This window comes from Aphis gossypii, chromosome X (assembly GCF_020184175.1).
Source record: "Aphis gossypii isolate Hap1 chromosome X, ASM2018417v2, whole genome shotgun sequence".
NCBI lineage: Eukaryota > Metazoa > Arthropoda > Insecta > Hemiptera > Aphididae > Aphis > Aphis gossypii.
In genome coordinates this window covers 33,679,879-33,699,392 of record NC_065533.1, presented here as the reverse complement: position 1 = coordinate 33,699,392, position 19,514 = coordinate 33,679,879, and the positions used below count along the sequence as shown (strand labels likewise).

The 19,514-nt window shown below is 28.6% G+C and overlaps 1 protein-coding gene across 2 annotated transcripts; it reads left to right on the top strand.

The window, feature by feature from the left end:
* The first annotated feature begins 760 nt into the window (after nt 1–760).
* LOC114132478 (reticulocyte-binding protein homolog 2a-like) lies at nt 761–19,218 on the top strand. Of its 2 annotated transcripts, none has more exons than XM_027997944.2 (16): nt 761–1,410; nt 8,161–8,272; nt 8,388–8,563; nt 8,667–8,802; nt 8,875–8,971; nt 9,953–10,133; nt 10,237–10,323; nt 10,382–10,422; nt 11,318–15,576; nt 15,652–15,774; nt 16,392–16,443; nt 16,508–16,581; nt 16,698–16,742; nt 17,980–18,117; nt 18,561–18,738; nt 18,810–19,218. In XM_027997944.2, exons 1-16 carry the CDS (start codon nt 1,383–1,385, stop codon nt 19,092–19,094), a joined length of 6,012 nt encoding a protein of 2,003 aa, XP_027853745.2. In that variant the 5' UTR covers nt 761–1,382; the 3' UTR covers nt 19,095–19,218. The 2 variants fall into 2 exon arrangements, with proteins under 2 accessions (XP_027853745.2, XP_027853744.2); XM_027997943.2 differs by having other exon boundaries at nt 8,667–8,811.
* The last annotated feature ends 296 nt before the right edge of the window (nt 19,219–19,514 follow it).

The following is a 19,514-nucleotide window of genomic DNA, read 5'->3' as shown; positions in this document are numbered from 1 at the left end:
AAATGACTGTCGCGTATCGAATAAGCAGCTGTACATTTCGGTCGCATCAATATTTTGGAAGTTTTTAGATATTTAGTAAGCGGTATTGTTATCGAAAGCATATAATTTAGTCGACTCTGCGGTACATTAAGGCCATCGAACGTTCATTTTTTCCGATAAAAAAAAAAACAATCGTTTTCGTATTGTCACCACAATAGTAAATTAAATAATATATAGGTAACGGTGTAACACACACCAGTTGCCGGGGTATCGCATGTTCAAAATAATAACACTGTCGATATAGAAAATACGGTTCGCCCATAGCGATAGCGGCCTTTGCCCCACAACGTAAGTAATGTTGTGGTTCTCGGGCGCGCCGCAGCCTTCGTACACAATATTATTATATATAATAATCTCGGTGAGCGTGTAGAACCGACGTGCGGAGAGTGGAGAAAATGAAAACCACGGTCACAGACGTGTATAAATATTTTATTACCGCGGTAGCGATAACAACAACAACGACGACGACGACGACGACGAAAACAACAACAACAACAACAACAAACGGTAAACGGCCGATCACGAGGCGAGCGAGAGCACCAGCCTGGTACCGCACGTCGCCTCCACCCGGCAACACTGCACACCGCCCGTGCACTGTGCACGTATTATAAGATAAACGATAGCGGCGGCGGCGGCGGCGGAGGGTGAGTGATAAGGGGAAAATATCCAGGCGACACAAAACACAGGACGGCGGCGACTCGCACACCGGGACCGTCAATAACAGCGGCGGTTTTGCAGCGATCCGGGACGCCGAGCCGTCGACTTGTACACCGCTCTCGAGCGTGACCGCCGCCGCCGTCGAGTGTTTTCGCCCGTAACGCGCGTGCGCGTCGGTTGTTTGTGCGCACACCTGACCGTGTGTTATTCTCTGCGCGCGCGTGCGCGTGTACGCGTCTTTATTGCGTACTCTGTTTGTTTGTGTGCGTGCGTGTAGTGCGTGTGTAGTGTGCACAGCACTTCGCCGTTTGGTTTTACGACGATTTTCGCCGTTTAACCTCCTCTTTCACTGTCGTCGTCGTCGGCCGTTGTCGTCGCCGTCGCCGCCGCCTCTCCCGTCGTGTCGTTTTTTTTAAAAACGTCCACCCGTCGTCGTCGCCGCGACGGTTACTGTCACGCAGCGAAGCACGCCCGCGTGAACGATAGGGGTTCCCAGGGACCGGACACGCGTCGTCGTCGTCGGCACGCCGTCCTGCGGCTGTGCGCGCGCGAACGCAACCGTGGACACCGCACGCTCCCGGAGATGTGACCGTCGGACCCGTGGCACAGGCACAGCCGCAGACGCCAGCCGCAAACACGCGGTCCAGTTGACGTTAGCCGCCGCGTCCGCATCCACCAGCCGGAACATGGCGTCGTCCAACACGGAGTCGCCTGGTAAGTGTCTTAGGATCCTCGTGGTCCGCTCGACGTGTCCCTGCCACGGACACCCCGAACCGTTGGCCGTAACGCGCTTTTCCTCTTTGCCTCTTTTACGACGGTTCGGTGCGTTCCGTCGCTTGTCACGTTCGGCCGTTGGGTACCGAGTGCCCGACATGTGCATCAAGCCGTGTTCAGACTCTTGTGATGTTTAGTAAGCTAACAGTTGTGCTCTCATGTGGCGTTTTAACAAATGGCGTGTGATTTGTGTCCAATGCTATTACGGCTTGCAGTATTTATATGACATTCAAGAACTTGCATGCGTATTCAGATCCGTACGATTTTTCTTTTGCACGCATAACATAATGCAACTTAAGTGAAGCGATCGCAGTGGTGTGAACTCGGCTTTATGCAAACATCAATAGCTAGTTTGAATGCTGTTGGTGCACTTGGTCAGGTGACCTAACCTAACCTTTGCATCACTGTATCAGGTACCCTACTATCTTTTGTGGGTGCTGCTGGACGCTAATGTTTATTATAAAAATGTAATATAGTGACACAAAATTTATCATCCAACGTTTATCAGATGATAGTATGTATTTATTTTTCACAATTTCATACTACATAAGAGTTGTAATTACCTAGTTGAAATTTAATATATATAGTTATTATATATTTTACAAAGAAAAGTATTTCTTTTGCATTGACCTGATAGATTTTTGATATTTATATTTTAAAATAAGTTATTAATAGTTAAAAATAATCGAAATAATTCTAAATTAAGACATGTTTATATTTATAAAAAATGTAAATATTAAAAATCCATCCGGTGAACGCACAGGAAATATTCATCTTGATAATATATATATAATAGATGCCTTGGCCCTAAACTGAACCAGAGAGTCGAAATCGTGGAAGTATGGAACATGTTTGTTTCTATATTATGTGGGAGATAGGCAGAGAAAATAAATGTTGGTGTGGCAGCCCCTTAAGTATGGTGTTTAATAGAAGGGTAACAGTTCAAAAAGTACCTCTTCCATTATTCTAATTTTTTAAGTCAGCTCTATTTTTGTTTCTCTAACTATATATTTTAAATTATTTAGGTAATATCTAATAACTTTATGAGCCTGTAAAATTAATTTCTGGTATTAAAAGTTTTTTCCTTAAACTTTTAAAAAGTGTATATGAAAGTTAAAAAATGTTGGTCAGTGGCGTGTCCAACACAAAATAATTGGGTAGGCGCGTTTTGTTTTGAAGTGTAGTAACTATTAGGTCATATATTTATTGAATAATAACAAATATTGAGTCATTTGAGGATAAATCGTTATCTTTACGTAATTTCGTAAAAATTTAAATTCAAACGCTCATAATATATTTCCTATTATGAGGCTTTGAGTTTTCTTTATAGCAATTTGAAGGAAAACTTATGGATAAGTTAGTATTGAAATTTTTGATCTTAGATAAATAATAATAATAATAATAAATAAATAAAAAATAAATACAATAATTGTTATGAATTTTCAACTACCAAATTTTTAAATAATTTTTACATTAAAGAATTAATAAAAAAAATGGTTTCCAACATTCTCATTTTTCTGTCAAGAAATTGTTGAACCCATTTTATATTTTATAAACAGAATTATATATTAATGTATTCTCCTAGTTTCATTTTTTTCCAAGTTGCCGGGTTTAAATAAAGTTAAAAATTTAATTTATTAATTTTAAATTATAAATTTTTAAAATAACATCTTTATTTTTTTTTTTAGATTCTGAACGGAGTGATGAATGTATTGATTTTACATTGATGTATGTTTTTTTTTTTTTTTGTGTGTCTGTGTACAGCATAACTAGTCGAAATAATGCTTCAATTTCAAATTTTGGGGGTGGTTTCCGATGGAAAAGTGAATATTCTTGGTGCATTATAGAAGTAAAAAGTAAACATTTTCCAACAGTTTTCAAAAAAATCAAGAAAAACATAAAAAAATGATGGAAAAACGGGAATTTTTACGCAAAACCAGTTTTCGTCAAAATCAAATTTTTTATTTTGCTATAACTCAAAAACTAATCGATGTAAATACTTGAAATTTTCACCAAATGTTTATATTAGCGTTTTTCATACACAGTTAAATTTTCAAAGAATTTTGACTTTTTTTGAACTATTTATAGACAATTGAAATTTTCAATTTTTCTAAGTATTTTTTTTTTAAATAACGATAAAAATTTTTTGGCTGACCAGATAATCTTGAAAATTTAATACATGGTTTCTTCTAAGTTGTTCTTAAAGTGATAAAAAAAAATCCGAAATCGTTAGTCACAATTTTTTTTTATGAGTGCTTAAAGTTCGAATTTATACGAAATATGTCAAAATTGCGAAAATTTGCAAGTAATTTTGTGGTTAGAAAATCTTTTCTTTTATAACTAAGTTTTGAAAATTTGGTACAAGGTTCTCCATAAATTTTTCTTCAAATATCTGTAAAAAAAACTACCGGATTCAGACAAAAAATTTTCATGAGTTTTTGAAATTTAGATTTTTACAAAATCGCGTTAAATAACGGTTTAGCCCCAAACGATTTTTGATACTTGTTGTTATTCAAATAGTATAAGTCGTAAATACTTAAAATTTTTACCAGTTATTTAGATTGTCATTTTCTTTACGTGATTTGATTTTCAATTTTCCTAAGAATTTTTTTTTGAAGTGTCTATAAAATTGTTTTGGCGGAGTCAAAATATTTGAAAAATTAATACAAAGTTCCTCATAAGTTATTCTTATAGCAATAAAAAAATTATAAGAATACATAGGCACAATTTTTTTTATTAGCATTTGAAGTTCAAATTTTGACAAAAACTCGTCAAAATCATGAATATTGCAAATTATTTTGTAGTTCAAAATTCATAAAATTGTTTATATTTATATCTAACATTAAATATTCTAGACAGACAAATCACCTCTGTTCAGAATCGTTTTTCGTATACAATGATGCCTATCATTGCATTCAAATTTAACCTACCCTAGTCTGAGGTCCGCCCCACTCCCTAATGTACAGCAGAGCGGTACCCACTTGCCGACATTTTATTATTGTAGACAATGTACTCGCTAGAATCACAAAATCTTTGGCTATTTCAGGTTTTTTCTTTTCGACTTTTTCGGTAATTTTAAGCAAGTTTATTTTTCTGTAAGTAAAAATGTTGTTAATTTTAAGCCATAATAACCACTGTATTATTAATACTGTTACACACTCGATAAATGATTAAACGAACAGACGACATAAAACTAAACTGAAATCTGTTGTATGAAGTTACCAAGGTTTAAGTTACAAATATTTAGTTGACTCTAATGGTCAGGTTTTACAAACCAAGTCATAAATGAAAAATAATTGCCTCAATAAACTATTTTTAGTACTAAATTTGGATTAGAAAATTTGTCAAATTAATTTTTGAGTTAACAAGATTATTTAAATATTAAGTGTTATTGTTATTTGAAGGGGAATATTAATTATTCGAGATATCGAGAATTTCGATTTACCGAGAGTCGACTGTAATAACATTTTTACTTGTGATAAAAAAAGTCAAACAGTCAAATAAAAATTGGGCAATCTCGGACCTAGTCGGCCTGCCCTGTAAACACGCCACTAGTGTTGGTACTTTTCTGTTATACGAGACTATCATGATTTTGACAATATGACCTATATATCTTGTTATCAACTGTTACCTGTAAAAATATTTTAATGATAAAAAAATATAAATGATTTAATTACTACACTGTATTTATTATTTTATATTAACCCCTATAACAACAGCTACAGTAGTTCTAGCATCTCTGCGACCTTTGAAGTAAAACCTTAACTGTGTTTTTTATCTGACCATGTTTTCATTTATACTGCTTGGTTTTCAAGATTTTGTTTAACCTTCCTTCGATTATCTATGGTATATGCATTATTTGATTGAATTGTCTTTATCGAGAAGTATTGTATCATTTTATTGAAGATTTTTACATTTGCATTATTTGGTTGAATTGTTTCTTGTATTGTATTATTTTTATCGGGAAGTATTAGAACATTGTATTGGAGTTCTTTTTTTCAGATATATCTAGTAATTGTTCTTTGTTTTCTAAATTATCGAGGTAAATTTGAAGTGCTAAGTTCAACCTTTACTTTACAGCTATATAATACCTTTATATGGTGACATCTTAATCCCAGAATGTAAGGCCTATAATGCCAGTGAGAGTAGTTTTTTCTGTTTGCACCCATGTTGCGAGCATATTCTTAATGTTTTGATTTGCTCTTTCAAAACTACTCTGAATTTGGCTTACCGTATTTTTTAAGTTCAGGCCACATGTCTCTTAAGTTAGAAACTATGTTGAGAATTCACATTTGTTATCATATTGTAAGATCAGTAGAGCTCCTAGTAGTGTAAAAATATGTATGCGGTTGAATGCTACTCTTTTGCTCATTTATATTCAAGTGGTTTAAGAATTAGAAATTTTGACCTTAATCACTAATTACTCCTTTTTTAACGCCTTGTTGTTTCTGTTGACATGGTCACATAAATTTATAAAAATCTCTACGTCACACAGAGTAATATTTTTATATTTTCTTAGAAGTTCAGAAATAATCCTGTCATAACCACCATGCCCAGGCAATTAATTCATGTGTAATTTTTAGAAATTTGTTAAGTTCATCATCATTGACATAAAATAATATTTTGCCATTGGCAGTTATTGGTTGTACAACCATAATGTATCTAGAAAAACCCAAAATTAATAAATAATTTTTACTAATTATATTATAAAAAGCGAGATAAAAACCCTTTTTATAAGGTACCTACCTACCCTTGTAGGTACCCTACCTATAGATCGAGGTATAGATACTATACAACTTTAAAAAAAAACATAAAAAGAAAATTAAATACCTTTGAAGCATCCAGTAATCACACAATGTTTTCTTTTTTCTTTAAAAAATTATAATTTTCTTATTAATTTCTTTATAATTATCGATATGCTTCAATTTTGAAATGTTTACTTCTGTCAACGTGCTACGCAGATAATTTTTCAATCTTTTAAGTCATGAAAATGTTCGTTCTGGTATTGCTGTTGAAACAGGCAGAGTACATACTATTTTAATACATGACAAATATTTGGAAAAATTTCATTTTTACAAAGTCTCAAAGCTTTTAAACCATTTTTTGGTTGCTTTTCATTTTTTCTAACAAAGCATGCCATAAATGTAACTCAGCAATTACTGTATTTTTATCACTATCAAGATAAAATGTATTAAGTTCACCAATTCGTCTGAATATAAACCAGAAAATAAACTCTGAAATCCTGAAAAAATACTTAAAATAAGTACCTAACAATTAAAAAATTAATTAAGTAACTGACGTTAAAATATATTTTTATGGCACAAAAATCGCACATTTAACTGTCGAATAAAAAAAATCTATGTATGGTAAAGCTACTGTTAGCTACTTGTAGTACTCATTAGCATCTTTAACACAAGGATTAGTTCTATGTGTACTTTTATTTAAACATTTTAGTATTTTACTGATATATTGATGTTAAATATATTGGCCATTTTCTAAAATAAAATTTTAGAACCAAATTCTATAAATATTCATTTCGGCTTCTTCAAACTGTTCATTAAATTCTTCATTGATATTTTCTCGTAAGCATTAAGTAGTAGTTCAACTCCTATTATGTTCTTACTTACTTCAGCAAGATCTATTGCTTCTTTCAAATCAATATCAATTTTTTATAATAGTTTAATAGGGTAAACAATATTATGTTAACACTACCTAAATAATCATATTAAATTAATAATAATATATACAGAGTGCAGAAAAAGTCGGGGTTAGGTTGACACACACCATTGCACGTCTATACAAAAATTACAACACATTAACCATTCCTCAAGGCTAATTATTCGTACCAAAAATATAACCATCTGCCATTGTTATCAGTGCATTCTTTCTTCATATTCGTTGAGTATCAAAAACAAGAACTGACTTTTACTGTACCCTGTAGTTAGGAAATAAAATTTTCAGCCTTATTCATAATTAAGTCTTGGATTTTTATGCAAAAGCACATTTTTCTACAATCCACCTAGAAATTAATTAATAATGTTGACATTTTGTAGTGTGTAGTTTATTGTCAATGTTTATTTTGCATATTTTATAAAAAATAGTAGGTACCTAATTTCACAAAATGTTTTTCTGATGACAAAACAAAATTAATTTTTATTATTTATTTTCTCATTTCTATTCTTCTCCGAAGGGGAGGGTTCAACTTAACAATTTCTTAAAATGTTGTTAGATTAAAATAGAACAAATGAACGATCAATATCTGCATGTATTTAATAAAGATACTTGTTTCCCTATGATGGAAATGATATTTCATTCTTGAAACTACTTTTTCTAGCTTGGTATTAATATCGTTTATGAAGTTTTACATTTATGTATATTTATAATGATAAAGAGTAATTGTTTGTACCTAATTTTTATTGTACTTTTTATTTCTACAATTACCTAAGCATTTTGAATATTTTTATTTTTTATGTTAAGTAATAAATATGTGCATATTCAACAATATTTTTGCATGCACCCTACTTATAATATATTTTTAAATTATTTATTTGTTAGGTTGAGTTAAATTATTTCAAGTATACTATATTTTACTATATTTTATGAGTTATGACTTAATAGCGCCTCATTTTTTTTTTATAATTCAACTATTTCAAGCTTAGTTAATGATATAAAAATTGGATTTTGTTTTAGGCACAATTTATAGGTGGATAGAGAAAAAGCCATTAACAGAAGCAGTTTCATGGACATCAAAAGAAAAATTTTGGTTGGTTGTAGCCATATATCATTATGGGACTCATGATTGGTAAATATAGATTTTTGTTAACAGTCATATTATGGATTTTTAAATTAGTTTAAATAGTTTAAAATCTAAAGAAAAAAATGTATTTTATTGAATTCCATCTTATTATTGTTTTTAGGAAAAAAGTTGCTCAAGTTGTTCGACATATAGGAGAATCTTATAGACCTCAAGAATGGTTTTCACCAACAAACTGTGAACGCCAGTTTAAAATTCTTGTATCTAATCTTAGCAAGGAAGTGAAGTCATTGCCCTTTAATGATATGATGCAACATATTGCTGAAGGTTTAAAAAGTGGTAAATAAATAATAATTTTAATAATAATATTGTACTATATTTAAAATTTGAATGAAAGTATAAAACAATATGTTGGAGAAAATTTTTTTGTTAATGAATATAGATTACAAACGAGAAATTAATAAATCAAGAGATGCCTTAAAAACAAAGTACTGTAATTTATTCAATATTTTGAATCGTGTGAAACAAGGAAATTTGTCAAGAAGTGAAATTGTTAACCTTTATTCACAAGCAAGAAGGTTTAAATTGTTTGTTTAATAGTAAACATATATTTAATTGAATTGTATTTGTATGTATTTATATTTTTACAGAAATGAAATTGAAGGTAAACAATATATGGAACAACTTATGACTAGGCAAAATGCTAGTTTAGCTTCTGAAAATTCAAGTTCTGGATTAATAGAAGAGGTACAGAATAAAAAAAAATTATACATTAAATTGATTATTTATAAGGTATTTAGTTAACTCGTCGTTGGTGTCACTATGAGCATTTTGTTTACACAATTAACATTTTTAGAACCACTGGTTTATATTTCATTCAATTTTGACAATACTATGTAAATCAGTGGTCTCAAACACGCGGTCCGCAAGCCCTTTCGGTATGGCCCGCAATGAATATTTATTTCTTCAAAAATTTTGTTTTTGATTTTGTTTATTTTTATACAAATGAGTAAAATGAAAAATATAAAAAAAATGTGTTTTGCCCACTAACCTTTGACATAAATATATCTGGCTCGTTGGTAATTTGAGTTTGAGACCACTAATATAAATGCTTAATTGAGTTATTTACGAAAATGAATACGGAAAAACTTTAAATGTTATAAATAAACTAACAAAGTTATTGAAGTCTAATGTTGCTATATCTGTAATAATACCGTATATTTTGGTGTTGTGCTTGCCACAGTAGTGCGTTCCGTCACTGATCACCTTATTTACTTTACCATATTATCTTGATATTTTATTATTATACTTTAGCAGTTCAATATTTATATTTGTCAGTACCACGGTATATTAATTTGTACACTCGCACGTGTATAGGTGAGCAAAACACTAACACGACATCAACCATGTTAAAATATTAGCGACACCAACAACGGGTTAAGTTAGGTCTAAAAATAAAGCATTTGGAAAATTAAAATACATTTTCAATCAATCTTAAAACTTATTACTTAGAATTCATGAATGTATTGCATTTTTAAATTATCATTAACAATGAACGATCATATAAATCTTGATTTATTTCAAAAGTAAAATCTATATAGTTATCTATTAAGTGTTATAAAAAAAGAAGTAATTTTCTAAAAAAATGTTATTTATCTATTTTCATAAATAAACAATTAACTTACCTTATTATTTACCTATTGTTAACCATTTATGTTTATTTTACAGCCAATTAAATGGAATACACCATCAGCACCATTATTAACAAGTCTACTTAGGTCTCGTAACACTATACCAGCTAATAGGAATGCCACTACTATTTCTTCTTTATTACAATCTCCTGGTGGCACATCAAGAACTAGATCTGGAAAATTATTATCATTAACTCCTAGCATTAGAACCACACAAGGTAAATTTGGATTTGTTGGTATTTACCATTGTATGACATAATATTATGATTATAATATACTGGTTTAATTTTATTAATATTAATATCTTTTATGAATTATTAGGTACTCCTACACTTTCTAAACTCCTTGAAGCTCCAGCAAATCCTTATATACCTAATCCACCACAAGCAACATTGAAGAATAAACTAAGTAAGTGTAAAAATCTTTACAGTACATTGAATATATTTAATATATATTTTTCTTTCAGCTGAAGTTGTAGCAGAAAAGCTTGTGAATACTTCCAGAAAAGTGAGTTAAAAATTATGTGATCTATTACCATATCAAACTAGTGTACTTTGTTTTAATGTTTGCTTCATAAAATCATTTCTATGTCTGACTGTCATTTTAAAGTTCTATAGGTATGAAATCTGATAAAATCATATTATTTTTCAATATATTACAAATAGATATCATTTTTTAAATTTAATATATTTTTCATAAAAATTCATTATTATTTTGATGAAATAAAATTAAATAAAAAATATAAGAAACAACTAAATTTAATATAATGGTAATATTGATTATCATTTAGTTATTTATTATTTATATTTATTAATTGTAAATTATATTTTACATTGTGTTAGTTTTTATGAATAAGATTTAGAAAATTTGTCTTATGTAATAATAATCCAAAAGAATTTAATTTTAAACATATCTTTAAAAATGATAAAACTATATTTATGAGTTTTGAGAGCAGGCCTTTTTAAGGGAAACGGATATAGTCAATATCTTTTAATGTATATACGTGTGTGCTTAGTAAATAATCATCAGTTTGCATGACATACCTAAAATTGTTATTTTAGCAATATGGACTAAGATATATTGGTCATAAGGCTAAGAAATAAAAATTTTAAATATTTTATTGCACACACACACACTTAAGGTGATGTGTACATTTATGTGTGTTAAAATATGTTAATATGTTTATACTCTTGACACGACTTTTGAAGGTACTAAAAGTGGAAGATAAATTCATCCAATATTGACTATAAGTATAAGCTTTAAAATTTAAATTAGTTCCTAAAATTATTAATTTCTCTTTCAAAAATATGAAAAAATGCATGAAAAATTGAATTGCTTTCAACTGCTTTAATATTCTTATCTATGGCAATAAATTAAAATTAATATGTGAATATTTTTATAGGAAAACTCGCAGTCAACATCATTAAATAAAGTACGGGTAGATAATATGACAACTCTGGGGTCTTTTAATCAAATCAATAAATCTGATTTATCAGCATCGAAGAAACAGATATCCAAGAGTCCTGTTTCAGTAGTTAAAAGTGGATCAAAAGCAAATTTAAATGTTGTTACTTTATTAAGTGACAGCGAAAACGATGAAGATAAAAATATCAGTCTTAAAAGTTTGTTTGGAGATAAGAAGGATACAAGTAATAAAGTTGAACCTAGAGCAACAAGAAGTCAAACTAGAGCAGAAGGAGGTTTTAAACAGTTAAATGATACTAAACTCTCTGATGGAAAGAAAGATCGTGAAAGTTTACGACAACAAAGTGGAGGATCTTTAATTAATGAACAACACTCAATTGATGATGTTATAGCTGATATTGATCAAATTGAAGTTCAACCATTATCATCTGTTCAAGATGAAATACAAACTCAAACTCCCTCTAAAATGACGCGATCTTCCTTGCAAAAACTTCGTTTATCTAGTCCCGGAGATAATTCATTAACAAATAATAAAGTTAATACTAAAGATATAAGCAACAAAATGATAGAGGAAATATCAGCTAATTTTGTTTTGAGTGCTTCTCCAAAAACTATACCTCCACAGTATCAATGCTTGTTGACCAAGCCTCGGAATAATACTTCTGATTGCTTGAATTCCATAGATAGGATTGCTGTTAAAGATGCTATTTTGCTACGCAAAGAAAGCCAATCTTTGCAAAATACATTAAATACATCTGATAGAAAACAAGAAGGAGTAATTGAAATAAATGCATCAAGTGTAATAGGTAGTAGAAATGATTCAAAAGTGTTGTCACTTAACAACCAACCTGTTCTTGTAGTTAACAAAATTAAGAAACCATTTAATATTAAACTAACTTCAGAACAGAGAGTTGATGATAATCAAGTCACAAATACAGATTTGAAAAAGTCTGTGCGATTAAATAATAGTTCCCAAAATGTGGTTAAATTAACCGACAAGAATTGTACAGCTACTGCTGCTGCTAATGATGATGATGACGATGATATTATAATTCTTGACGATGAGATTTTCATTGATGACAATAATAAAACATCAATAAAAACTAAGGAGTTATCAAGTAATATTGAATCACAAAATGTATCTTCTATAGTTGTTAGTCCTAACATTAACATTTCAAGTAATTCAAAATCAACATTACTTCAGTTGGACGAAAAGAAAAATAAAAATGACAAAACTCCATGGAATATGTTTGGTAAACCTCAAAATATTTTAGATTCTACAAAAAAACATTGTCATCAAGATAATGTCTCTAAAAGTAGAACTAATAGCAACATAAGTGAAACTAACAGCCAATTTATTAAAGAACTAGATTTTGATTTTGATCAATCGATCTCTCAAACATCATTGGCTGAATTATATAATGGTGTTGAAGAAATTGTTGAAATGCATTCTTTTGATAATGAAGAATTGAATTCTTTAATTGAATGTGGTTCATTAGATAGTAATGAAACTGAGGAACGTAGAAATACAGTTAGTGTAGATCAAGGCGATTCTTCTGTGAGTGAAAGTGATTCAACTATTGGAGCTTTTGATACCTTTGCTCAGATTACAAGAGTACGACAAAGATCATCTACTCCTAAAGACATTAAATTAGATACCAAAGAATTAAAGATTACAAATCAAGGAATAAAAAATTTTAAAGAGAGTTTTTGTCAGTCTGATAAAACAGAAAATGATCAAAGCTCTGTAGTATCAGTCACTGGAATACCTATTTTACAGGGTGTAATATCAGATGTTATGAATCAAATTGATTTAGATAGTGTTGCATCACTTACAACATCTAAATCACTTAGTTCACCTTCTAATGATGTTGTTGAATTAATGAGCAGTGATGAGGAAGCAACTGTAAAGCATTTAAAAGCACATCCCTTAAATATTCAAAATAAAAAAATTCAAACCCAGAATAAAGAAAAAGAAGGAAAATCCTATAAATTAAAGGAAGTTGAATTGATAAAATTACATGATACAGAAACTAAAGTGCTTAAAGATAATAACATAAATTGTGGTATCAGTAATATTCAACCTATTCAGATAGAATTACCATCATGTTTCACTGTTAAAAATCCAATACCTGATTCTGGAAAATTGACAGTTGGCCAAATACTAGAAATTAAAAAAGAAGCAACTGAGGATAATGAAATGGTGTATTACGAGTATTCAAATCCTGATGAAATAATAGATATAAATGAATTTGATGATGATGATGAAATGGAACCAAAGGGAATAGCAGTTAAAATTGCTAATGAAAAATTATTAAAAGAAACTGAAAGAATGAGAAAGGAAGCTAAAGAAAACGAAGAAAGAATGAAGAATGAAGAAGAAAGAAAGAGAAAAGAAGACGAAAGACTTAAAAAAGAAGAAGATGAAAGAAGGAAAAAAGAAAATGATGATAGAATGAAGAAAGAAAATGAAGAGAAGAAGAAAATAGAAGATTTAAAAGAATTTGAAAAGATGTTGATAAACGAGAAAAAGAAAATAGAAGAAGAAGAAGATAGTAAGAAAAAAGAACAGTATAAAAGAAAGATAATTGATATACAAAAAGCAATTAAAATAGAAAAAGAACAAAAACAAGAAGGAAAAACACTTAAAGAAAGATATGAAGAAGAAAGGCAAAAAAGAGGTAATTTAGCAGAATTTGATTCCACAATGAGAAAAGAATTTAAAGTTGGAATGGGGAACAGCGTTGTAGTTAATGAAGAAGAAATCATTAATAAATGTGTCATTTTGGAAGAAATAGTAGTTAAAGATTGTTTTATAGAAGATACATATTTGGGTGAAATTAAGGCAAGAAAAGATACGCCAAAAATTATTCTTCAACCAAAAAATATTTTAAAGTGTCCTACAGAATCAGATCAAATAAGAGGTATTGAATTACAGTCGAAAGAAGAATCCCCTAAAAAGCTAATTGCATTAAAAGAATGTAAAAGAATTGAAGACTTGATAAATCAAAACAAAACATCATCAGTAAGTGATGTTCCAGGACAGAATGAATATAACAGAATACCAATACCAACAAAGACTAACCAGCTAGAAATACAAACCAAAGAAGCTAAAGAAGATGAAAAACAAAGAGTTATAGAAGCTAAATTACAAAGACTTAAAGAAGCTGAAGTACAAAAAGTTAAAGAGGCTGAGAAACAAGGAGCCAATGAAATTATATCCAGAGCAATCAAAGAAGCAGAAATTGGAAGAGTAAAAGCAGCTGAATTAGAAAGATTTAAAAATGAAAGGATTAAAAGAGCTGAAGAAGTTGAAACAAAAAAGTCTAAAGAAGCAGAGTTAAGAAAAAATATAACTGTTAAAGAAACTGAAATAAAGGGATTGGAAAAGAGAAATGTTTTGAAGAAAGTGAATGAAACAGGAAATAATCAATCTGTTGGACCTACAGAGGTTAAATCGGTAAAGAACCCTTTTAAGAAAAAAAATGAAGGTTTTCAGAACGAGGCAATAATAGATCAATTATTTATTGAAACTAGTAAAGCACCGATGGAACATAAAAAATCATTGATTGAAACTAGAAAAGTAACAGCCAAAGAGGATGTTGAAACAATTAATCTAAGAGAACGAGGAATAAGGAAGTGTATAGGACTTGATGGAAAAACTATTAAAGTTATAGAACCTAAGTCATCTGAAGTGAAAATGATTACTAGGATGAGAGGAGTAAAGGTTGAAGAATTAGATGCCATTAAAATTGCATCTTGCTCTAAACTGCGGCCTCAATTAATCTTAGAGCGATCTCCCCTACCATCTATAGCAAGTTCAAATTCTGTTGAAAATCTATCGATTTCTTGTCATGAGTATAAAAAACAAACTAAGATTACTGATGATGGAAATAAGCGTAATAGCACTTCAAATATACCAAATGATAAAAAGCACTATAGAGATTTAAATGCTGGCTCTTGTGTTAGTGTTAAGAAAGACAATTTTAATTATGAAGCTCTTGGTACACCTAGAACTCGTACTCGTTCTTCATCGTTTAAGCAAAAAACAATTTCAGAAACTAAGTCTTCTAAGCAAAGCCAAGATAATGGTGCAGCTATTATTTCAAAAGAGACTATTAAAAAAAAATTTTTAAATAATGATAATGCTGATATTTGCCCTGTAGTGTTATTAGATTCAATGGATATTATTACTCAACGACCAACGGACTTGGCCAAACAACAACAAAATAAACAGTAAGTAAATTATTCTTTACTAGTATAGAAGTTAATGTTAATAATTTTATATTGCAATAATTATTTCTTTTATAGAGTGCATAATCAAGTACAAAAACCTGCTGAAACTAACATACAGTTACAAAAACCTCCCCCTAAGAAACGAGGTCGTAAACGTCGAATTGATGTACAAAATGAAAAACTTCAAGAGACTCCTAAGTATGATAAACTTATTAATAAATTCAATTTATTGACTTACAACTAGTATTTAAGTTTATTATTATTATTACAATAATTTGTACTACATAATAATAATTTTCTCTTAATAGCCATAGGCTAATTTAATTAATAAAAAAAAATATATATATATAACTTTTGTTGTGTAATGTGGTATTGTTTCTATATACTAAAATTGAGTATTTTTTGAAAACATTTTTTTATTCTAATTATACTTATTCTTCTTTTAACGTACATAAATAGATTTTTAATTTTTAAATTGTAGTTTATTTATAAATTCTTCTGTGTAGTTTAATTCTACTACTTCTATATTATTTAGTTAGTAGATTTTCATGAAAAGTGAATATTTATTAATTATTATTGTATTAAGTTAGTTAAATTATTATTTGAAAGACCATATTGTTTTGTCTTTGATATTTCAAGAACTGTAAGTCTATTATATTAAAATTAATTAAAACTAATTGTTTTCCTATATTTAAATGCACAGTGTTGACAGTTCTAGGGATAGGAATTAACCAAATGTGGTTACATATATTCTTACTTTGGCAATAGGTATTATAAATTATTTTAATTTTAAATTTGTATTATGTTCATTTCAGAAGTAATAAACAAACACCTAAAAATTGCGGAAAAACAAGAATATTAGAAAAAGTATGTATCTTTTAAAATTTTAAAATAAAAATATTTCGTTAATTTGTTAAATTGTTTTCTTTAGGAAATAGAACCTCTAGCTAAAAGAACCAGAAGGAGTCTTGGGCTACGTAATATTAAACAAGAATCTATGAGCAAGTAAGATACAATTTTATATTAATTTTTGATAAAATATTTTTAAAGCTTAAAGTTGGTTTATATTTATATGTTATAAATATTTGTATTTATTTTGTTATTATTATGTGTTTATTTAGGCAATCTATTCAGCCTCGTAAATTTAAAAAGCAACATGTAAACAAGTAAGATAAAATTTTATATTAATTCTTAATAAAATTCTTTTGATAATTGCTTATGAAGAGGATGTTGTTCCTACGTGTATTGTCTCTGTCTTTGCACATGTGTAAAAACAAATCCATTTTCTAGATTCTTACTATAGTTTGTCTTATATTTTTATTTTATCATTCTGTATAAGTACTTGATTAATTTAAAATTTAAGCTTCATAAAATTCGTTTTTAAATAAACCTAAGACAAAAACTAAATTTGTTCTTATATGAACTATGAATGAACTGTAGTAAAAATCTGATGTATAAATTTGTACATTAATTTGTATTATACAATTTAAACTTAATATGTTAAATAAATCAATTTATTATAATTTTATTTAAATTTCAAACATGCAAATTGCAAATATTGTTATTTATTTTATAACAATTATTAGTAGTTAGTGATAAATCAGAATGGTTACTTATTGATTACAACTACTATCAATGTTATTAATGAGACTTATACGTTATCTTTGAGAATGCTAACTCATTAGTAAATGTAGTTTGGATTTTGGAAATAGCAAAAAAATTGTTTCTAGTTTGTATTTTTATAGTGTGTTAATTATTAGATTTGTTCTATAATGGGCTTCAACCCTATTTCATAATCCTTAGACAAACATATTTCCATTTTAAGTATAATATCAAATACCCACGGCCTCTATTTTTATGCTCATACAATTTGTCCAGGGTTCCAATTATTATTTCTACATATTGGTGCCAATTAATCAAAAACTGTGAATTTGGATATGTATAATTTAGATACATATAACTTAACTAATGTTATCTGTATTCGCTGACTACTAATCTATCCATCTATGATTTCTGTTTTGCTTTAGTTGAAGTATTCTCAATTGTCTTTGTTAATCAATCATAATAACTATTTTATTATCTGAAACCAATGGTAATCCTGTATACCAACAAAAAAAAATTCTGTTTGTTGGCCAAAATAAGATTAATGTGTAGGTTATTATAAATGGCGACCTGTACTATAAGAGTTAAAAACAACGTAGCTACCTACTATTCCCAAGTCTCAAAAAAGTATTTTTTGAGTATAAAGAGGACAAAAAAAAAAAGAAAATTTCATTTTTATCTATAAAGTTAATATTTTTACTGAGTTACTTGAGTTCTATATTTTATGTGTAATAAATATATATTATATACTAATATACAAATAATACACAAATATGTTCATTTACTATACAATTTTTTTAGGGCTATTGAAAGTATTAAAACAAAGAAGAAAGTTTTGCAATTTGTTTTCAATAACTTATGTGAAAGAAGCAAATATATTTTAAGCCTTGACAAGAAAATTAAGAATTTACCTCCAAAATGTTTAGACATAGTAAAATTGTAAGTATCTTATAATAAAAAATAAAAATTATATGATATGAATGTAATTAATTTTAATTAATATTTATTGGTTTAAACTTTATGAATGATTTGTATATGTGTCATCTTATTAATTCCATTATGCTGGAATATCTTCACTATTTAAGTTTATACTGAATTATATTTTTAAAGAATTTAATATTTTAATTGATTGAAATTTAATAATAATATATATGAAAAAAAAAAAAATGAAATTGATAAGAATTTGATTTTTATTTTAACTTATTTAAATTATTATTTTAATATTTCTAGATTAACTTAGTGTTTGATTTATATAATTAATATAAAAATATAAGAGAATAAATACTTTTTAGTTATAACTTATTACTGTGCAGTGTGCATGTTTTACTCGTGTTTATTAGACTCATGGTTTTCTAATAATTTAAAAATTGTTTGTTTTACAGTCCAATTAAATTAAAAGAAATTAAAAAGAAAATAACTACAGGAAAAATTAAAAACATTAATGAACTTCAATTTAATCTTGTAATGTGGTCATACAATGCTCAGATGATCAAAAGATCTGATAATATAGTCTTCAGCGAGGCTTCAAATTTTCAGTACGAACTTGAAGAATATTGTCGGGTATTATATTTTATCTTAAATATTGTACCTTTTTAACTTTTTATATTAATATATTTTATTGTGTATTTTAGTCACTTAAAAATGCAGTTAATGATCAAAATGTTGACAAGTATCAAAAAGAAAAAAACCGGTTCCTCATACATGGCAATGATCTTTTTAATTTGAGATATTCTGGTGCAAAAAAAGATTCCAATGATGCGCGTATAACTGTTAACAAAGAAACAATTGCTAATATATATAAATATATTGATAATTCTTGTGATGAGTCAAGTGGTTCTGAATCTGATAGTTACATGCCACCTAAAAAAAAAAGAAAAAAAAACATTTCTGATTTTTCCAATTCAGAAAGTGACTGAATCCCTTATTGTTTAAAAGAGTTAATAATTCTTCACATATGCCTTTATATATATATAAACACACACACACACACACACACACATGTATATATATATATATATATATATATATATATATATATATGCACTAATAATAACTTTAATTCATATTCATTGTTTTAGCTAAGAATGATTATTTGTAGAGCCATTTTTTTTTTTTTTTTATAAATTATATAGCATTTAGTTTTATTTTTATTTGCTCAAGCCTAAATTATTTGCACGTGAACCTACAATTTAATCTTTTTATTTTGGACTTATTAAACACATGAAATTTTTTACCTTGGTTTCTGATAGAACTGACTGTAAGTTATTGTATATTTGATAATTTTAAAATAAGGATCAAAGTAAACTGTTTTACTAAAAAATTTTGACACTAATTTT